At 36.7% G+C, this 21,767-nt stretch overlaps 1 protein-coding gene and 1 long non-coding RNA gene across 5 annotated transcripts; one reads left to right on the top strand and one right to left on the bottom strand.

Moving 5' to 3' along the window:
- The first annotated feature begins 287 nt into the window (after nt 1-287).
- On the top strand, nt 288-21,630 carry ca14 (carbonic anhydrase XIV). 4 transcript variants are annotated; one of them, XM_055048104.1, is made up of 13 exons: nt 288-523; nt 774-797; nt 12,528-12,707; nt 12,933-13,078; nt 14,804-14,899; nt 15,011-15,077; nt 15,330-15,487; nt 16,493-16,619; nt 17,388-17,411; nt 17,502-17,586; nt 17,746-17,787; nt 19,812-19,865; nt 20,875-21,630. In XM_055048104.1, exons 1-13 carry the CDS (start codon nt 436-438, stop codon nt 20,984-20,986), a joined length of 1,203 nt encoding a protein of 400 aa, XP_054904079.1. In that variant the 5' UTR covers nt 288-435; the 3' UTR covers nt 20,987-21,630. The 4 variants fall into 4 exon arrangements, with proteins under 4 accessions (XP_054904079.1, XP_054904080.1, XP_054904081.1 ...); XM_055048105.1 differs by lacking the exon at nt 17,746-17,787; XM_055048106.1 differs by lacking the exon at nt 19,812-19,865.
- On the bottom strand, nt 4,997-9,099 carry LOC129371503 (uncharacterized). The gene is made up of 3 exons (XR_008607153.1): nt 8,207-9,099; nt 6,495-6,569; nt 4,997-5,147 (listed from the first exon to the last, which is right to left on the bottom strand). It is a non-coding gene; the product is annotated as an uncharacterized LOC129371503 (long non-coding RNA).
- Nucleotides 21,631-21,767: the final 137 nt, after the last annotated feature.

The following is a 21,767-nucleotide window of genomic DNA, read 5'->3' as shown; positions in this document are numbered from 1 at the left end:
GCTATTTTTGGATTAAAAACAATCCATTATGCTGGATCATGTTTCAGCACTGGATTGGTCTTTAGTTCATCAATGAATATTTGTGGAAAATACTCAATGTATTTATTTTTAACTCAGCAGCTATTAGATTATTATTTCTTTAAGTGTGAAATCTCTGGAAAAAATACTCTGATCAGTCACCTTTGGTTCTCATCTGGTCTGTCCCTGATTTGCACCCATTTCCAACAAGCAGCCATCTTTTCCTTCTGACCATTTCTCTCTATCCGTGTCAAACTAAGGGCCTTCTCTGGAGCCATGCATGCCGGACCGGATTCAGCATGTTAAACAGAGCTGTAGCAGGTGGTATTATTGGACCCGGTCCCCTCATCTCCCCCCACCTCCATCTCTCCCTCTCTTGCTCCTCATCTCCCAGTAAGCCCTTATTCATTTCTGCGTATGGGCAGGAGGGTGAACATGGACTCGTTGGGTCTTTTTGTCCTGCTAATACCTACGTTTTTCCACTGGACAGCTGCCGCTTCTGCTGGTAAGATGTTCATTAACATGAAAATAGGCCTTGGGTGATCATTTATTGTCTGTATTTTGGGTTTAGGAGGCAGAGAGTGAGCTTTAGTGGAGCACTAATCATTCCAGAGTGAATTTGTACGGATTTTGAGAACTGCTGACCACTCTCTTTGAGCGTCAACAACTTTTCTTTTAGGAGTGTAGGGTGAAAAGTGAAATTTGAGTTTGAATTTCAAGTATTTTATGGGAGGCCTTTCTTGTTTTCCTTTTAGATGAAATCAACTGGAGCTATTCTGGTAAGTTCATGCTTCATAATATTCTTTCAATAGCTAAATCTCAGTCAAATGTATAGCAACTTTTTTTTCCATATCCAAATGGGAATAAACACGATTGTTGGTTAGTGTGTGGATGTAATTATTATTTTGGAGTCAAGCTTTTAATGTCCATGCTAACAACTGGACAAATCCTGAAATAAATAAAATAAAAATTACTTTTACAGCAGTTTTTCTTTACCTGATGAGTAAAGAGAAGTTTTTTGAGAATAACAAAACAATGTTCCCCAACAACTGGAAGTTCTCATAACTTTGGGAGAATTTGTGTCTTTGGCCTTCTGTTTCACTCCCTCTGTTTTCCTCTCTTTCCCTCTCTGTCTGTATTAGTTACAGTTGAACAGGCTGGCATGAGCACAGCAATCACACAGGGTGTTGGAAAGGGGGCTGGAGGGTGATGTGAGGAGCAAAGCAGGAAGAAAGACAGAGGGAAGAAGGCAGGTGCACGAGGATGAGCGTGTTGCACTGAGACGGGACGGGTTTGAGGGAAAAGCCTACCGAATCCTGCAACGTATTGTTGCTGCACACAATAACCTATGTGTTTATTGTGCTGTCGACGCACACTGGCTGCCTATGAGCCGCACAATGAGTGTGTGGGAATGAAAGGGGCGCACAGCCGAGCACCCTCTGCATGTATTCACAGGAGCAACACTAATGCATCGTTCTTGCAGTCATTTTTCAGAGACTGCTTTGTATTTCCACATAACTGTTCAGACTTTATAAGAATACATGGATGTGCAAAAACATGATTTACTTAATTAACTTCCTGTGATCCAAGCCATTCACCGCAGCTGAATAAGAGGTGGAGAATTGTCTGTATTACTCTCCCAAAATGCAATGCTATTGTTGGCTTTTCTGTCACACTAGAAATTAATGACATGCTTCATCGTTTGTGTGCATTGGTTTCACGGCTGCGTCCAGGACAGGAGCAACGTTCTTGGTGAGACAGTTAAACGGCTGTAATTGCTTCAGAATATTTGGCCTCCAGTGGTTACAATGGTGAAGATGAGGAGCGAAGCCCGGCAGAGTTTCAGGGATGTCAGCGAACGTGTGATGTGTGTGAAATCCCCACCTTCCTCACATCGAGTGCACTGTAAAAAAAATTCTGTTGTTTTTACAGAAAAAATCTGGCAGCTGTGGTTTGCCAGAATAATTTTGTAGAAAACACAGTGAACATGTAAACTGTTTTACACCAAACAGTAATTACAACAGTGTTAAATTGTGAAATAAACAGATTTTCCCATAGTTTTATACAAATTTGAACTGTGATTTGAAAAGGTTTATTTTGGTAATAAGACAGTTTTATCAAGTAATTTTAACCAACTTTTTCTGATGAATTATCATTATAATGCTGTTATTTTACACTTTTTTTCCAGTAATTTACCCATTTTTTGTTTGTTGTACAAAAAAAGTTCATTTAGTCCTACTGATAATTACCTTTGAATAACAGATTATAACTGTAAAATGTCAATTTAAAACATTTTATTAATACTTTCTGAAAAACTGAAATTTGCTTTAATTTTTTTTGTAATAATTCTATTTTTAAATATTTATAAGCATCAAATTTCAACCAACATTTCCCACTTAAATGAAAATTTAAAACACAAGGAAGCCCAGTATAAATTGTATCTATGATAATCTTAAAAAAATAAACATACACTTACATGCCTTTGAAATATTTATTTTAATGAAGTTCTCATTTGTCTTTTCTGAACATCATGAAGCATGAACAAATGCACCTGCTGAATACATATAAATTTCTTCAACCTTTTTAACTTATCAGACAGTATGAGAGCCAACTTTCACACCCTTTTTTTGGAGAGGGGGCTTGAAGATTATAACATACAATAAATTCTATTTCCAGTATACATTTTAATAATAATGTTTGTTTGCTTCAAATTTTTTTCTTTTTTAGAAGCAATTCTATTTCCAAATATCTATGAATAATCAAATTTCAACAAACATTTACCAGTTAAATGGAAATTTAAAACACAAGGAAGCCCAATATAAACTATATCAATAATGATAATTCTAAAATTTTTTTAGAAACAAACATTTTAATTGAAAACATATTTACAATGAAATTCTCATTTGTGCTTTCTGACATGGTGCAAAATTCAGCCACTGAACAAATATAAATATGTCTTTTCAACTTTTTAACTTCAGAAGGCACGGTGTGAGATGCAACATACATTTAGAAATCTATTCAGCTCTGTTAAGATTAAACACCGCCTTGAGAACTCACTGACTTTAGTCCTTTCTCAAACATCACGCCACTCATGATCTGAAAGTTCCTGGATCAAGGTGAGTACACGGGGGTTCACACGCAGTCTGGGTTTACGGGTTTCTTCCACCTTACTGCCCTTGTCTGGGTTGATTGAGAAGAAACACCTTACGATAAAGAGGACAAACAGAAAACTACATCAAAATGTGCTTCACAATCAAACATTTTATTCAAGACATAAAAGTTGTCAAAAGTCAAATTTAACTCCCTACAATTTAAAAAAAAAACAAAAACAAAAGCTCATACCTCTGCAGAAACTCCAGTGTAGACGCCAGCCCCGATGGATAATGTATGTTAAAACAATAATAGCTCCCAAACATCATGCAGAGGGCAGAAATAAAACAGGAGATGTTGTTGTTTCCAATCTGTTGATCCACACTCAGCATGAATCGTTTAGCATGGAAGCAGGATTGACCTAAGGAGAAAGAACAATAAATTTAGACTCCTGATACAACAAAACAATGACATTCATATGAAAAATAACAAATTAAGTAAAAAGTACAAAAAAAATTAGTATAGTAAAAGCATAAGAAATAATTGGAAAAAAAACAAAACAATATTAAACAAAATGCCAGATGGACAAAAGCGCAAAGAAAGGGACAAGATAACAAAAAAGAAAACAGGTCAAAGAAACTGGAAAAACAAAAATGAACTCACCACACACAATGATAGTGGGAGTCAAGGAGACGTTCTCCATCTGTACTTCTTCAGCCAGGCATGTGTCCTCCACACAGAAGAACATTGCTTCTTCATTTTCATTGAAGTAGCAGAGAAGTAGGAGCATCATCTCTTTAACATCTTCAGAGTAACCGTCCAGTTCTCCCCTTAACATCTTCAACTTTGTCTGAGCCTGGAAAAAACTTTTGTTTTTGTTCACACAAACAGTGTTCATGTAGTTCAGCAGTCTTTTTCCCTTCATATCAATGTTCCTCATGAAGGTTTCCTTCAATCCAAGTCCAGTAAGTTCCTTGTAGTGTACAGCCATCCCAATGTCATGAAATAAAACAGGCCAGGCTTCCAAGACATCTTGAATACTTTTCCCTGGTTAATATCTTTGCGCTGTGAGTAGAAAGTTGTCCTCAGTAATTCTTTCATCTCCTCAGGATTGGCCTCCTTCTGCAGAGACATCATCTTGAGCTTGTCCTTCTTCTGTTGCTGACTTTCAGCAGTTTCTCCAAGAGGAAGGAATTTTACATTCCAGTTTATACACCCATAGGTGTCCTGAATTGCAGCTCTCTGTTCCTGAGGAATTCATCTGTGTCAGAGTTTTCAGAGCAGTGCTTTCGCTTTCTTATTTTAGGCATTGTAGATCGCTTCGCATTGTCAATTCGATATTGAAGTTGTTTGACGAGTGAATGATAGCCAGGGCCAATGACATCTCCATCGATAACGTCTTGTAGAGATTTTGGATATTTTGCCACCATCTTCTTTGCAACCTCTGTAGAACTCCTTTACCCAAGTAAGAACTTTTTCGCATCATTTCAGACACCACAATCCTGACCATCTCCTTCCTCATTTTTGGACTTGGGCGTTTACCTCTCTCTAATGCCTGCATCAGTTCTTCTGAGAACTTTTCCCATGGTATCTCAAAGGTGTCCATCCAGTCTGCTGCAGATGTCTGGTTGCTGCTGGAGGAGTTTGATGACACACTTAGCGGGGACGAAGACTGCTGTGATGGAGGAGTATCTGGTGATGCATTACTTGAGGACCCTGCTGGTTTCAGGGGTCCGGCCTTCAAAAACACAAAACAACCAATAAGTTATCAAAACTGAATAAGAATATCGGTGTTTAATGGTTGACTTTTGCTTTCTAGAATTGTACTTACATCTTAATTTCCAAGCAGCAAGTGCCTTTCTGGCTTGAATTGGTCTTAATGCTGACAGCAAGTCCTTCTCAACAATGAACTGGAAGTCATCATACGTTTTCTACTCCAATTGACTGTAAAGTCTCCTCGAGAATGTCTTTTGAAGCCTCTGCAAGTTCGGGCAACACTTCATTGATAGCACTGCGTAAAAATGTTTGCTCAGCCATTTCTGGAATAAAATCAGACAAAATAATGGTAAAAAAACAAGATCACCATAATATAACATGTATTCAACTATGTACAAATTAAAGAGACTCATACTTAGTGTCAAACAAAATGTGCCTGATTCACACTTTTTATTCATGTACATCCTTAAATTTTTAGTCAAACTTCTTTCCCTGTTTTTTCTTAATTATTTTTGTTCACATCAACATATCTGTTTTAAGTGGACTTTCCATGATGGTATATGAAGACATTTTTATTTTGAAAACACACTGTGTTTCAGAGGAACAACTTGTTGTCCATTTACCCTGATAACAGGTCAAAGGGTAAAAGTCAACCAAGTCATTTATGTTAATACACAAAATGCTTGAAGTCTGTTTTGTCACTGAATACAGATGGTAATCAGGATGATAGACAGCTGTTTGTACATCCATAACACAATACACATCAGTTTCATTTTGAATCAGAATTAAAACCAGCTCTCCAAACTCCATATACTCATCATTCTTTGAAACCAAGAAATGCCCCTTTTTATAAACTGTCCCTTATTTGTATCTCTGTGGAAATACTTGTGTCTTTTTCAGAAAATCCCAGGTCTTTTACTGCGTGTTTTATTTCATCACTGTAGAGGCTTGAGTAAAAAACACAACTGTCCTTGACCAGCAGCAGCTGATTGCATCTAGGGCCAGCTGAGATGTAAGCCTGAAACATCTGGTGTCTTTCTGATAGTGTCAAGCATATGTTTTTAAAATTTTTCAAATGCCTTGCACCTTTTAAAGTAGACATGTTTACTCTCAAAACGCATTGTCCACAACCTAATCAAAGGTCCAAATTTCAAAATTAGGGCTGGATAGTGCCGCAAAAAATGATGTTTTGGTTTAAGTGAAGTTTCAGGAAATAAAGATTTTCTTGATTCCAAATATTCTTGGATTATTATTTCAAGAAAGGCAACCTGTGGCAAAGAAATTTGTTGTGCACAAATCAAATCCACAATGTCTTTGAGCTGGAGCGTTGTCTGCCAAACATTATCTTGTGGATTTTGTATCTTGTCACCAATAATCACTGGCAACAATCTCAGCAAGTTCCAGTTTTTGAACAGCTTGACCTGAAAGCCTGATTGCCTCAGAGTTGACAGGGCACGGCTTTGTGAGAGCATCTGATCCTTTGTACTTGAATTGCTTGATTCTACGGTTGAACTGGGAATATGTAAACCATTTCCTTGTTTTAACGAAATATTTCAAGTACAGTGCAAGATCATAGGATACGACACCCTCAAATAAGTCATGGCCTAAGCAAGGTGGAAGACCAGGTTGGCAAACATGAAAAGATTTAGTGAGTTGAAGTCAGAGTTTACCTTGACACCTTTGTTGTCTTGAATGCTTCCAATCTCTCGATGATGCACTGCCAAATTGTAAGCTGCAGGGGTTCGCTGTGGACCACAAGCATTTGGATCATTAAGAAAGTCTTTTCTTGTGATTTCACAGTACCTACAAAAGTACTGAGAAGTACTAAAGTTTTCAGTAAACCCACCAATGCTGTGTGATCCTAAATTGTCACCAGCAATACAGAACAGTGCTCCTTTGACTGTTTCTTCACCTGCAATAATGCCATGTTCCTCTAAATCTCTCAAATCCATGAGAAGTTCAGAGCAAACCTTTGCAGTTCCAAACTGTTTTAAATCGTTCTCGAAACACAATGAAACTAGAGACATGTGATCAGTGCTTGACCGCACATGAGCAGGTAAGTTAGCCACAGATAGATAAATAGCGACAACTTTGTGTTTCTTCTTTGCTGAACCAAGGGGGTTAACAATTTCAAAGGCATCTTGGTAGAAATAAGCTTCAGGCACCCAGGATTTTCAATGAAGAACTGGTTGCACTTGAAGTTTGGCCATCACTTATGTCACAGAAAACATCCGGGTGTGAGTCATTGGACTGTTCCAACACTGAATTCTTCCATAAGTCTGATTCTAAAAGTGCACTTAGTGTCTGTTTAATGGGTATGTAGTAAGAAAATCTCTGGGTCATGTTTTCATCACTTCCTAAAGATATTTGCTTTGGTTCTGTGTATTTGAACATGTTTTTGAAAGTCTGAGTTCTTGAATATGTTGTTCTCAGTGGCCCATGATGACAAACAGAAAATAAATCAGAATCTCTTACACAATCACAGATTTTAGCTACAGCATCATCTACAAGACATGTCATCTTTTAAAAGCGACTTTAGTTTTAGTTAAAGTGTAATCCATTCCCAGCTCATGCACATTTTGCATCTCTTCAACGATGTTCTGTATCGTGGAAGCTGGAAGAAGCAGCTGTCCTTGAAGTTTCAGGTAGAAAAGACCCAAGTTTTCTGAGATAATCCTTGTTGAAATTTGGAGATAATTCGTGACTTTCATTAGTCAGAGCATCATTAAAGCTCTCAGAAGGCCCATCGTTTTCTGATAGACTAACGATCTTATTTGTAGTTTCCTTGTACAAAACATCAATGTCATCCACAAAAATATCTCTATGTTTACGGGACATATGAGCTGTGAATGATGATTTGACGCTGAAAACTTTTTTGCAGGCTTTTACTGGACATGCTACAGGCCGCCCCTCCATTATATGCTCCTTCAAATGAGCAACGAATTCTTTCACAGTTTGGCTTTGGTGCCCACACAATGAAATGGTGCATTTCAATTTAGCAACAATGGCTTTATCTGATTTGGGTTGTGAAGCCACATTGTGAACTCGGTAAAAATGAGTTTTAAACGCTGCATATGTACAAAATGTCCGCTTACATTCTGTGCCGAGGCATTTGAATACACAACTGGGCTCGTTTCTGTGCACTCTGCAATGCAACACATAGCCCCTCAATGATTCTAGTGTTTTACAGCAAAACGTACATGTAATCATGTTTAAACAATTTCAACCTATCTAACAAGTTACACATGTTGCAGGTGTAGCAAAAAATTATTCTACTGCATATTGTTCCAAGAAGCAATATGACGCCTAAAAAACAACAACAACAAAAAAAAACACAAATTACCGTGGCTTTTACGTTAGAAGAAAATAAAGCTTAACTTACATTTGCTGAAAGCTGACGAGGTCCAAACAGCGTTCTTTTCTTTGTCAAGGTTTGAGCACAATTCAGCTTCTTCTGAGATGAGAACCGTTGGACGAACTTTTTCAAAACAGCTTTCAGGCGCCAGGTAAGCGAACCAATTAGAGAGCAGGTAAGCGAACCAATTAGAGAGCAGAACAGACCGGAACTTGAGCACAAAGCGGTGATCTCTGTCTTTCTTGCAGTAGCCGAACTTTGAGCTTATAATGGCAACGGTGAAGGTAAAAAATCCAGTGTTAGCAAAAATAATAAATAAAAATAAAATACATGTACCAATAAGCAAGTACATGAATTCTTTTTTGATTCAGGTGTTTCCTCCACGTTAGTCGTGAAATATGAAGAAATTATCCAATCAAAATTGACAAATAATAAGTAAATGAATTAAAGAGGAAATGACAATCTAAAGAAGTGGGAAAACACAAGTGAATAGATAAATAGTGAACAAAATTGGAAGTAAATAATGTGGAATCATAATTACTTAATTCCACATTAATTTCCAAATCTATTAATTTATTCATTTATTTTATTGTCCATCTGGAGTTGGGTCACAGGGGCAACAGCTTAAACAAGGAAGCCCAAACTTACTTCTCCCTAGCAAAAAAAAGCTAAGCTAGCTTCCAATTCATTTGGATTTAATCATCACAGAATGTAAATGTTAGTTTTACACTGCTGAAATGTAAGAATGTTGTGAAGGATACAACTTTTTTCATTAACAATAAAAAATGTGTATTTTCTACAACTAAATACAATATTATTTACAATTTTCTATTTTAAAATGTACAATAATTTTCGGTTCTACATTATACAATATCATACTGGTAAATGAACAAAATATTATTGTGTTTTTCTTTACAAAATTTTTCTGTCATGATTTCACAGATTTTTACTGTTGATTTTACAGACTTTTTTTACAGTGTGCATCTGTGTGCCGACAGGAGGCCTTAAGCCCCTGAAAACATTGTGCAATTCAAGTATGGCACAAACCAGCCCGCAAGCAAAAGATGTTTTTGTAGAAATTTTGGGTATTTTTTTTAAGGGTTATCTACATTAGCTTACAATAAAATATCAAGCCTTAGGTACATCAGTGATTATGTGAGGGTATGGATTTCTGTGTGAGTCTTTGGTTAATTTAGTCCCTCTCTGCATCTCTTGTGCTTCTTGTTCTCAGCAGTTTCTCCTTCCCCTGATTATCACCTCCTGTATTGATACTCACCTGTATCTGCGTTTCGCCATCGGATCTGTCGTATGTCGTGTCGTCAAGTTTTCCACTTGCTACCAGTGTTTGCTGCTGGACTTTTATACCTGCTTAAGATCTTCATTAAATAATCCACTACCTCTCAACTACCACAAATCACGACGGTGTTTCTTTTATTAATTTAGTATTTACTAATGACATTTTCAGGACCACAAATATCCTGAAAGTTTTATTTCTAAATAAATAAATTGAATAAAAACAAACAAACTGACTTGGGTACTAAACCTGGCACAATTTATAAAGTGTTTACTTAAAAAAATAATCATAGATTTCCTGTTCTTATTGAGAATAGACTGAAAAAAATATTCAAACCAGCAAAATAGACAGATTAAAACCAAAAGAAGTGTGGTAAAGATGAATGGAGTAAGAATAAATGCATTTTTATGTTTTCATGTCAGCCTTTGAGCTCCTACGCTTTAGCCAATCAAACATAATCCATCTTGTAGAATAAAACTGCACATATGTAAATATATTTGTATTCATATTTTTAGAACATTAATCTTTATGTACTTTGGGGGATTTAATGTGATGGAACATAACATTGAGGAGTGGAAGGAAATTATAGATGATTTTCAAAATCTTTAAAAAGGATCCAAAAAATGTCATTTTGTATTTATCACACACTCTTTACACACCTGTTAATGAAATAAACCGCGAGTTACAGCCTCTGTTGGAGAACATTGGTGAGCAAACGGCATCATGAGGATTAGATCAGACAGGTTGGGGAGAAAGTACACAATGTTCAATCTGCAGACGTTCAATGGTGCAAAGGATATTCCCAATAAATGGACTCAAAGCTGCGATTGCTGTGAAAGTTTATTCCATGCAGCGTGGACTCAGGGGGGCTGAATCCAAATATCTGCACACTGTTTACAATTTTATTTGTAAAGCATTTTAAAAGCCATATTTTTTTTCCTTGTACGTTAATATGATGCACTTGTTCTCGCATAAAATCCCAACAAAATACACTGAAGGTTGTGATTTTAAAGCCGTAAACATACTCTTTTCAAAACACTGCCTTTGGGTTTATGTGAATAAAAAATGTGAGTAGCATTCTTGTTTTCCAAGGCATTTCTCCCTTTGCAAATTGAATTCAGGTTCTGCGTCTCGCATGTCACATCCTCTTTCTTTCTATCCTCATGCCGCTGCAGAAGGCCTGTCCTTTTCCTCTGATCAAACTCATGCTCTCCTATTTTCTTCCCACTTCTGTTGCCCAACTTAACAACATTCTGTTGAAAAGTGGTTTTATTCACTGAATAAATGAGGTGTCTCTGAAATATTTGGCATAAGTAAAATCTAAGTCAACCCATTTCTTCAGTGCATATAAATAACCTTCAGTGAAATACCGTATAAGCTAAAAAAACAAAAAAACAAACTCCAAACCATATTTTTAAATTAACAATAAAAAAAACTACATTCAATATTTAAACATCATCAAATAAAGCTGAAATAAAATTAACTGAGGCTAAAAGAATGAGCTATTGAATCAAAACAAAGGATAGTACAAGAAAATGGGTTTGAGAGAAATTGTGACTACTGAAGGTTAATTTCACTTGAAATGTAGAAACAATTTCACAGTTAATTTAAAAGAATAAATGACGTTTAAAAAATATGCCTTCTTGTTAGTTCTATACGTTGTACTCATAAAACGCAGGACTGCCTCTACTTTATATGGCTACTTTATTTGCCCCAAGCTGCAGTATGTTTTGGGATTGTTCACTCTGGAGTAGCTGTCCATGGACGGACAGACATCCATAGTCACGTTTCTGAGCTTCTGCTTCTTCTTAATTTTAGTAGCAGATTCCCTGAACTTCTGCGCCTAGACAAAAAGAATTACCCAAAATGTTTGGACAATAAAATTTCATAGATAAAATATATTAAATAAATTGTGTTTTATGCATTACAAAATGAAACATTTCCAGGTGCAAAATGTATAAATAAAAGCAGAGAAATCTGATTTTAATGCAAAATATGTTAAACTTTATGCTGTTTCATCCAGCATTTGTTTCAAGAGGCCACAGCTCAATTTTTAACTAGCATTCAGAGGTTTGAACAGATTTTTCCTCTTTTTTGGCTTTACCTTAATGGCTGCCCGTTTCTTAGGATTTATTTTAAAGTTATTTTTTGAAATCCTGTCACATCTCTCAGCTATTGCACCCTTATGCACCTACCGTTCTTGAAGGTCAGCTGATGAGCTGCTCCTCACTGTTCCTCGGACTGAGTGTAAACTTGGATCATGTCGTTGAATGATTTGGGCTCAGATATTAGACAGAACTGTCTGCTTTTAAATCTCTTCTGAAACCCCATCTCTTTTCCCTGGCCATTTCAGGTTATTTTTGTTGATTTACAATTTTTCATATTTTATTTTTAGGGCAATTACATCTTGCATTTGTATATTTTGTTTTTAACTTAAGTACTTACAGCACTTTGGCCCTGTGATTTACAAATCGTCACATGAGACAATATGGGATCCTTTCACATCAGAAGTTTTGTTTTTGTCAGTAAAAGATCTCTGGAAAGAGGAACCAAACATACCTTTTTGTGTTGAAGCAAAGAAAAACTCTTTAAATACTAGTAATAGTCAAAATTGTATTAATGCATAAAGACTCACATGAATACACACAGTGAAATGAAGCAATTTTTCAGTCTGGCAATTCTAACTAAACTTCTTCTTTAGCTCAGTTTGCATTTCTACTTACTGAATTCTACAATGAGAGATTTAAAAAATATATATTTTTAAATTCTTCCCTCAAAGTCAGAAGAGTGGACACGATGATTGCTGTGCACTAAGTTGACTAAATTGTAGTTGCTCTTAAACGTGTCCTGCATCATTGACTGTGTGTGGTTGTGCATGTCTTTTGAAAAGGATTCAGCTTCCTCCCATGAGGCCATGAATGTAAATAGAAAATAGTAGAATAACTGTCCTGCATGGCTGGAGGCCGATCAATGGAGGCTTTTCACTGCGTTGCTCAGCGCCAGTGAACTGTGTGATTGGGTGACATCACTGTTTCTGTCTTTTCTCCGCTAAAGGTTTTGCTGGTCAGTCTGAGTGGTCAGCGTATTTCCCCGACTGTGGTGGGACTTCCCAGTCACCTGTGGATGTGATAACCACTCAGACTAAATATGACCCCAGTCTGATGCCTGTGACTCCGCTAGGCTACAGTCAGCACGGCAACCGGCCCTTTTCAATGCACAATAACGGACACACAGGTAACTTTGACAGCAAGCTCATTTGGTCCCGTTAAGAGCTTCTGTTGTGTTGTGCATTTCAGCTGTTCTGTTTACCCTGCACTCAGACGTAACCTGGCAGCACATTTTTACTGCCAATTGAGACATTGGGTAACATTTTAGAAAATGCCACGTCTGGTTTTAGGAAAATAAAATCTGTAAGTGATCCCAGTCCTTGCTGGCTAAATAAATTTTTCTCCTCTGCAGTGATTGTTGAGCTGCCAGAGTGGATGGGACTTGGGGGGCTACCGTGGTTCTTCACAGCCGTTCAGTTGCACCTTCACTGGGGGAATGAAGGCCCAGATGTCGGGGGCAGTGAACACACTGTCAATGGGAGGAGTTCAGACGCAGAAGTAAGTTTAAACATTGTCCTTTACCTGCAGGAAGTCATAGCACTGCAATAGAAAAATCACCTGTATTGCACAACTTATATTAAACATGTTGCTTCTGTATTCTAATATTTTCTATAATTACAATCCACAATCACAACGAGGGTCACAGATTTTTTTTTTCCTTTTTTGGGGGGATATTAATAGTTGTCTGATAATCACTGCTTTTTGAAGACCCTTAATGAACTTTAATGTACCTAGTTTTAATAATGCATGATCAGGATTAAGATGTTCGGCAACAACAAGAACGCCATCAGGCTGAAGTCTAACATTAATATTTACTCAGAAAGCTGTGAAGTCCCTGCTCTAAACTTCTATACCTTTAAGTTTGGCTAAAATGCATTGCTGCTCATATGGATAAACTAAATGTCTGCCTAAAGATTAAGCTAACTGGCCAAATCGGCAAGAAAAATATGTGAAGGAGTTGATATGAGTATCTTAAAACTGAGAATGCTATAGGAAGGGTCATTCACGGATTTATTGTCAGTGATGCAATCGTATTTCACAAGGTGGATGAAACACAGAAGTTGAAATTTCTCCAATTTCACCTCAAATCATCAACTAAATGGTTGAAACTCTGATGAAACATTTAAAAAATGTATGGAAAAGGTCTAAATTTTGATGATGAATATGTTTGTTATTCTCAGAGCACTCCTACACAGACCCAGGACTTGCCCGTCATTTATTTTAAAATCCAATCAGGATTCAGTGCGACTGTGTATTGTGCTTTGATCCTGAAAAGAATTATTTCTAGAGAACAAGTTTTTAAAGAGGGAAATATCCTGTAAAGATGTTAAAAATAAGAAACTTTGATGGAAAAACTGTAGAGAAGGCAGAAGGAGGATAAGCTTGAATTTTTCAGTTCCTGTCACTGTGCAGGCATGTCAGCAGCTCATTTAGAGGTAGGAGGAAAAGTCATGTGAGAAAATGTGGCCTTCAGTTGACATGGGTCATAAAAACAATGAAGGGAAAATGAATTAAAAATTATCCGTATTTGCTAAATGAATCGTTTTAAAGCAGGAGTATTGAGTAGAATAGACTTCTTTGAGCTTTAATTCATGTTATAATGCGATTCCCTCATCAAATGCATACCTGGAGTGTTGCCTTGATTATTTTATGAAATCTCCTGTGGCAACCATACAGCTATGCATAACGCCTGGGGGATCAAGGACGCCCTGGATTCAGGTAAATCAGTGCTGTGATTGACTCCCCCGTTCGGCTCCTTCAGACTAGCCAGCAGCAGTTAGCAAACCCGAGGTAGAACTATGCATCTGCTGAGCTCGTTATAAAAGCTACTTCTCTGTAAAAATGTTGTTAAAGGATTAATAAAGAAGCAGCGTTGCGATGACGTCCTGAGGTCAGAGTTTCAGAAAAAGCAGGAGTTTTTAAAGAGAGAGAGTCACAATTTCAAGGTCTTAAATTACAAAGTCACATTTCTTTTAAGTAATGTTTGATAACTATAACATTTTTATAACAACTGTAGGAATTGGATTGTGCTATAAAATGTTACTATGTGCCTGGAAAATGCTCAACCATATTTTAACATGTTTTTTTGGACTGAATGCAATATTTTCTCTTTCAGTCTCTTCCTCTTTCTCTCTATAAAACCTTCCCCTTAAAAATGTAGAGAGCAAGAAGACAGTTCCTTATTTTTCTCTTTTAAACTGAGCGTGTTCCTGCTCTCTCCAGCTCCATGTGGTCCACTACAACGCTGAACTTTACCCCAACATGTCCGCAGCGATGACACAGAGAGATGGCCTGGCTGTTTTAGGAATTCTCATTGAGGTAAGAAAACCACACAGAACTTCATCGCCAGCTTTGAAACACCATGATAATTGTGATACACACTAGAATCAGAGTGTCTGAGCATCTCGAGTCTGAGGTTTTGTTTACCAGACAGGTGAAGAGACGAATCCAGGATTTAATAACATCCTCAACTACATGAGCCGAATCAGACATGCTGGTAGGTGTCCATGTTGGTTTTCAAGCCATATCATGACTTGGGTTCAATTTTTCTATTTTTCTGCATAATCTCAGTATTTAGTATTTTTTATTCATATATATATATTTTTACCTGAATCAAGTTTAAAACAATCCATCAAAGTCACAGAGTTGTTATAAATGAGTGGAACTAAATGACCACTATTTGTTCTCAACCATATTTAAACATTTACAGATTTGTTTGTGTCTTGTGTCGTCTCTAATTTCCTGTCAGACCAGAAAGCGTTCATCCCAGCCTTTGACGTCCAGTCTTTACTCCCCAAAGATCTAGGGCGCTACTATCGATACAACGGCTCCCTGACCACCCCGCCCTGCTACCAGAGCGTCATCTGGACCGTGTTTCATGAAAGGGTTCAGATCTCAAAAGCACAGGTCTGGCTAACAATGAGAAACACAAAATCAGCAAGCGTCTCTTAATCCCAATTCAACTGGGCAAAGTAAATCTAATCCAGATACATGTAAATGGAAACTGATCCTCAACCCGAACGTTTTGGTGATCTGAGGCATTTATCTTCACTGTCATTATTTAAAATGTAAAGAAAAAGTTATAGTTAAGTTTTCCCAAATTTTCTTCTGTTACAATATTTTATTTTGATTGTATGTGATAGAGCAACACAGAGTAAGAAATAAGTGGAGTGTAATGGAAACGTAAACACAGTTTAAAATCTAAATAAAGGCATCTGAACACTTAACCTGTTTTAAGTCAGGACTTTGTAGAACCACCTTTCACACAATTCCAGCTGGACTCCTCTTTAAAGTGTCTACATGCTGTTTACTCCTTTTGAAGGCAGTATATTTTTTAATCCATCGTAAAGAGGAGAACTGACTGTGAGCAGACTAATCTGTGTTTACCAGAAAAATGCTCCATTCTGCTGGGAGTTTTAATCTTAACAGATATTATTGCTTTAAATTGCATTCAAAATGTTTTGCAGCTTCTTGATTGTCAGTGTATTTTGGATCATTTTTAGAGGGCAGTGGTAGAAATAAAAAGTGAATCACTTTAGTCTAAAGTCAGTCTGAGACATTTTTCTAGATTGTCAGAATAGTGACGTGATCATTAACGTTGTTTTCTTATGCATTTTGTTTTGTTACAGAACTGAGAGTGTTAAAGGGTACAATGAATTTGACACCTGTGGTTGCAAAACTTTCTTGTTTGTTACAGGGTTATTTTGCTTTTCTTAACCTGAATCATTTGTTTCTCAAATGTATTCTTCACTTTGAAACATAATTTTTGTCATGTTACATATAAGCTAGTTTTCTAGAAGTGATTTTAAAGTTGCTTTGCATCATTTCTCCAGGCGGTAGGCTGTTTTCTCTTTAAGGGGAATTTGTGCATGTAAATAAGTCCATATAGTTCTAATCTTCTCTTCGCTCCAGCTCCTGAAGATGGAGATGATGCTTTACTCCAGTAAAGTCCAGGAAGTTGACAGGATGCTGCTGCAGGACAACTTCCGGAAAACGCAGCCGCTCAACCACAGAATCATCTTTGCCTCCTTTTCTGCAGGTTCGACAGAAAAAACACCAAGATTTTACCTATATTGATGGAGAAAAAAACAATTTATTTGCATCTGAAGTACTCCTTTGTGCTTGGAGATCTTTAATCTGTTTGATGTGTATATTTTGGAAAATTTTAGCAGGCAAAAGTTTACATTCACCTTGATATAACGTCAGTTGTTGCTGCTCATACTTCCATAGGAGTAGAATGTAAGACCCATCAGCTACTCTTGACAGAGTAGCTTTGCATAACAGAACAACAAGTAAGTGAATATGCATTTAGACCAAACTACTAAAACATGCAAAACGTGAACACTGGAGCAGGGAAGGATTTGCAGGAAAATTATTAATTTCCAGTGTCTTTGAGAGCATTAAATGCAACGTGGACTTGACGAGTGAAGAAAATGCAGGGGAAGGACTGGAGAAGTGATGAGAGATCCGTTTGTATTGGATCTGATTGAAAACAAGGATTTGGAGGAAGTAAACAGTGACTCCATTGTTATCACAGTAGTCTGACAAAAGGGGAGAGGAAAAGGAGAGAGAGGTGGAGACAGAGTAGTGTACAAAGACAAAGCAGAATGAATTTATGTAAAGTGCTCTTTGTGGTGAGTGACTGAACTGGAAGGCTTGTGAGATCTGTGCAGATTTCTGAAGGCAGCCTGAGATCTTCAAACACCTGAGCAGCTTCAGTTTCTGCAACCATAAATGAAACGTTCAGCCATCATGAAGTTTAACCCTAAATATGCATTCATGTTCTAATGAGATGCTTGTTTTTTAGAATCGGGGAGGGAGCTCTCATCTGGTAAGATGACAAGTTATTATCGTGCACGTTTGCAAAAAGATAAAGAAGCAGCTTAGAGCTTTTGACGATTCCGTTGCGTTGCCTCTGCAGGTGAGGTCACAGCCATCGTGATAGGAGTGATGTGTGGCTGCGTGGGTGTGGCGGTGATCATTCGCTTCATCGTGAAGACAATACGGTAAACTGTCCTGCTCATTTTACTTCTTCTACTAGCTTGTTTTCCAATCCGGTCCTTCAGAAAGCTGTTGATGCTGGCAGCCTGTGTGTTGTTGATTTGATGTGACACTGTGTGCAGGAGTTGAGCTTGTATATTCACTCTGTCTCTTTCTCTTGACAGATTTTTTAAACTCCTTCATCTTGAAACGGTCGTGGTAAACAGGTGGTTTACCTGATTATAACACTGACACCACTGATACTTTAGTTGTTTACTTGTTGAATGCAGACATCCTTAAACATAGCTCAAGGATAAATTATCATCAATTATCCATGAAATAGAAGTGGAGAAAACTATTTCTGTAGAAAAACCCAATTTTTCATTTGAAAAAAAATTATATATATATATATGTGTGTGTGTTTTCATTCATGAAATATTTTGCTGATAGTTATATACCAATATAAAAAACCTACAATGTGTATTTTTAATTTATGTAGGGTTATTGCATGGCCACACAGTAGGGGGAAAAACGTTTTTGCCTTTTTTCTTTTCCATTACCAAATGAAGTTAAAATTTAGAGAAAAAAAAGGCAAAATTACAAGCAGTTTTATTCAACAACTTGGTCCACACAAAAAAGAAAGTGTCTTTGGTTTCCATCTGCATTCAATAAAGGTGTTTATGATATAAATATAAGAAAGGGAATTACAGTTTTAAAAACAGTTTGTTATATTAAAGTGTAAATAATATCTTGAAGAAAAGGCAGTGTCTTGCGCTGCTGTTTTCCCAGCCAACATAATGCATAAAGGTTGTTTATATGTTAAGAGAAAGAAAGTCTTTGTTCTTTAATCCTATTCTAAAGTATAAAGTTAGAAGCTCATTTAAACAACGCAAGGCTGTCACAAGTCTTTGCCACCGTGTTGGGTTAGTTTAATCCTGATACTTTAATCTCAACATGTCAACCTGACTTGGAGACCTGAATACTTCATATAACATTTGAAATAGAAAATGACGCAGCCAGCCGAATGACGCAGCCAGCCGAACAGGCCCCAATCTCTTAAGGAAAACCTTTACACGAAACACTTCCATATGAAGTGTCGCCAGGTCTGTTAAAGAAACTCATATATGTCTTTAATCGTCTTTGTTTCTCTGTGAAAATCTGAAAGCAATTTTAACATCAGTGTGGGGATAATCTGCTCTCCTAACATCATCTTTACAACATGCATGTTTCTGACTCCTCTGTTCTTGCTTTGTTTACACACACTAGATATAAGGTCTCTTCTGTAACCCAGTGCTCATTTAGAGCCTTTCCGTTGCTTTGACCAGCAGTTTTCAGGCAATGATCAGCTTCATCAAAGCCAGGCTTTTTACATGAAGTAGTTTGGTTCCACGGCAAAAGAGAAAAGATGTTCAGTGAGGTGTGAAGTAGGATTGTACTTTTATTATCAAACCAAAATGTATTGTTGATTGCAAATACATGAATTAAAGGCCAGACTAGCACTTTGAAGTGTTGGTGCCCTGAGCCAGTTTTCTGAGTTCAGAGGCCATCACAATCAGGGGATTAATGGGGAAACTGAATGTAGACAGAACATTTTATAAAATAAAGTCATATTAACTTGAATCGGATCAAAGTGAGACCCTCCATTGGCCTGGACTCTAGTTACACTTCAGGTACAAACGCCTCTATCAATCAGCCCAGTTGCCATAAAAGTTCTTGTTGTTACATTAAACCGCAGACAAATGCATTGCATTTCTAAACTTCAATGTTTTTCTCTTATTGTTGCTACTTTAGATCTTTAAGAGTTTGAGCCAGAGTGCCTTTATTTATGGAACGTGTCACCCACATGTTACTCCGTCGGCCTTTGCCTTTGTGATTTTAATGCTGTAGCTGATCAGTGTGCTGATGTGAAACATAAAAACTTCTCAAACACTTATCTTTGATTTTTTATTGTTCCACATTTTTGCTGTTGTAATATTTGTTGTTATAACTCGCTGCTTTCACTCTGCCAATTCTTTAATATGCAAAACCATTTTAGTTTTATGGTTGCATTGCCATCAAGAGCCCTTAGGGAAGGTCTGGCATCATGCTTAAAGGACTGCTGACTTTCATAACCTCAGTCAGCTGTGTGCACTTGTTTTAAAACATAATCTCCTGTCCTTAGGAGTAATGAGAGCAGGAGTGAACACAGTCTCTTTGAGATTTTTTCTTCGTTTTTTTTTTCTTGTGATTCTGTCTTTTGATCTTGCGACAGCTCTACTTCTAGCTGGGATGTCCTGCACAATAACCGGCCTGCTCCAATGCCAAGGTTATTTCTCAGGATTTGTGACCTATGACCTTATGTCCTGAGCACCTCTCTTTGTTGTAAACACCTATTCAGTTGCTTAACCTCACCGTTTAGAGCAAAACACCTCCTAATGTTGTCTTAAAGATATTCCACACACAAACTAACCTCCGTTTGTGTATATATATATATATATATATATATATATATATATATTATATATATACACAAATATATATATTAGCTATATATATATATATATATATATATATATATATATATATATATATATATATATATATATATATATATATATATATATATATATAGGCTATATAGCATTAGCACTGTGGCACTCCTAGCAGGTAGCCACACAAATGCAGCAGTTTAAAACTCCCAGATGTAACATTTTTAATTTGATGTTAATTTGATTATAAACTAAACTTTTAGTATTCTGTTAAAGTCGTACTTCTTTTTCAATCTAAAATAAGCGGGTATAGGCAATAGATGGAGTCATTACAGCATTTCCAAAACAAATACAACACTGATGTTTATCTGTCAGTCCTAACGACTGACAGCCCAATTTTTCCACCCTAAATCTGTTGCAAAAATGACTCGGATAGATGGGATTTATTTTGATTTAAGGATGTGATTTATAAAACGTGCAAAACAACCAATTTATTTAAACCGATCCACTCGTACATAGAAACATAGCCAGTGATTACTTCGCATTATACATCAATGCTAATAAAGTATATTATTTATAAACAGTTCTAGTTGCACTATTTAAAAAAAAATTTAAACCACAATCACTGGGTGTATATTTATGTTAAGACATCCCTTGTTCTGTAAAGCCACTTATATCAGCCTTACTACTAATTTTCCCTCTCAGTTTCCCCCTCCTGTAAATATGGACCTCTTATGGACAACATAAGAACTACACTAACAAATGAAATAAAAAAAAATCCTCAAACAAGTTTTCTGTAAGTGGGATAACTTGAATAACTTGTTCTTTATTTTTGAACTGTTTCAGAACAAAGGAGACAGAGAAATCACAGGAGATAAAATCAGACCTGGCTCTAACGATAACCTCAAAAGCTGAAAGGAAAGAAGAGTCGTCACCCTCGCCTCAGACCGAGCCGTAGCCTTACATCTCACTTCAGGGGGTTCTGTTTCTTTTCTCATCAGAGATGATTTTATGGATCAGTGTCCTAGAGAAAAGCAGCCATATGTTTCCTGAATCAATCACAAAAAGAGAAAAATAAGAATAAGACGTTCTCTCTTGATTGTGTGATAAAGTCATTTCCACTTAAATTTGGCTGAGTTTTTAGTCATGTTTTGAGACTATATTCAACTCAAAACCAATTAAAGCAACTGGTGCTGGTTTAATATTCTGGTGTATTTCCTTCTTGAGATGAGGGATGCACAGGAGATATATTTCTTTCTTTTTCTTAGTTTTAATGTCATTTATGTCACGTCATTTGAAGCACTCTGCACTAATGTGTAAGCGTTTTGCAGCTAAACTCTTCTGAGGAAATTTAAAGATAAATGATAAAACAGACTGATGTAAAAACATGACAGGTGACATGTATATACAGACACTGTACAAATATTTCAGATCGGATTTTAATGGTGCACGTTTTGTTGTAAATGGAAGTTATATTTATGTGGATACCTTTACTCTGTTGAAGAGAGAAATATAAAAGCTGCATATCATCTGAACATATATGTTTATTGTTACATCTAACTTGTCTGCCTGAGCACTGCATTAAAACACTTGAATGCTGAACATGTTTTGAATTCTTCCCTGTAAATATCAGAACTATGAGATGGAGGAGTTTGGAGAAAAATGTAGGTACAGAGGGATGATAGTGGAAGGTGATGGAACTGTCGAAGAAAAAGAGAAAGACCTCAAAGAAGATTTAT

This window comes from Poeciliopsis prolifica, unplaced genomic scaffold, assembly GCF_027474105.1.
Source record: "Poeciliopsis prolifica strain line A6 unplaced genomic scaffold, Auburn_PproV2 SCAFFOLD026, whole genome shotgun sequence".
NCBI lineage: Eukaryota > Metazoa > Chordata > Actinopteri > Cyprinodontiformes > Poeciliidae > Poeciliopsis > Poeciliopsis prolifica.
This window is presented reverse-complemented; position numbering and strand designations above follow the sequence as displayed.

Coding starts and splice junctions, on each gene's coding strand:
- ca14 (XM_055048104.1), top strand. CDS start 436: ATGGGCAGGAGGGTGAACATGGACTCGTTGGGTCTTTTTGTCCTGCTA. Junction 524..773: donor GACAGCTGCCGCTTCTGCTG/GTAAGATGTTCA, acceptor TTTTCCTTTTAG/ATGAAATCAACTGGAGCTAT. Junction 13,079..14,803: donor GGAGGAGTTCAGACGCAGAA/GTAAGTTTAAAC, acceptor TGCTCTCTCCAG/CTCCATGTGGTCCACTACAA.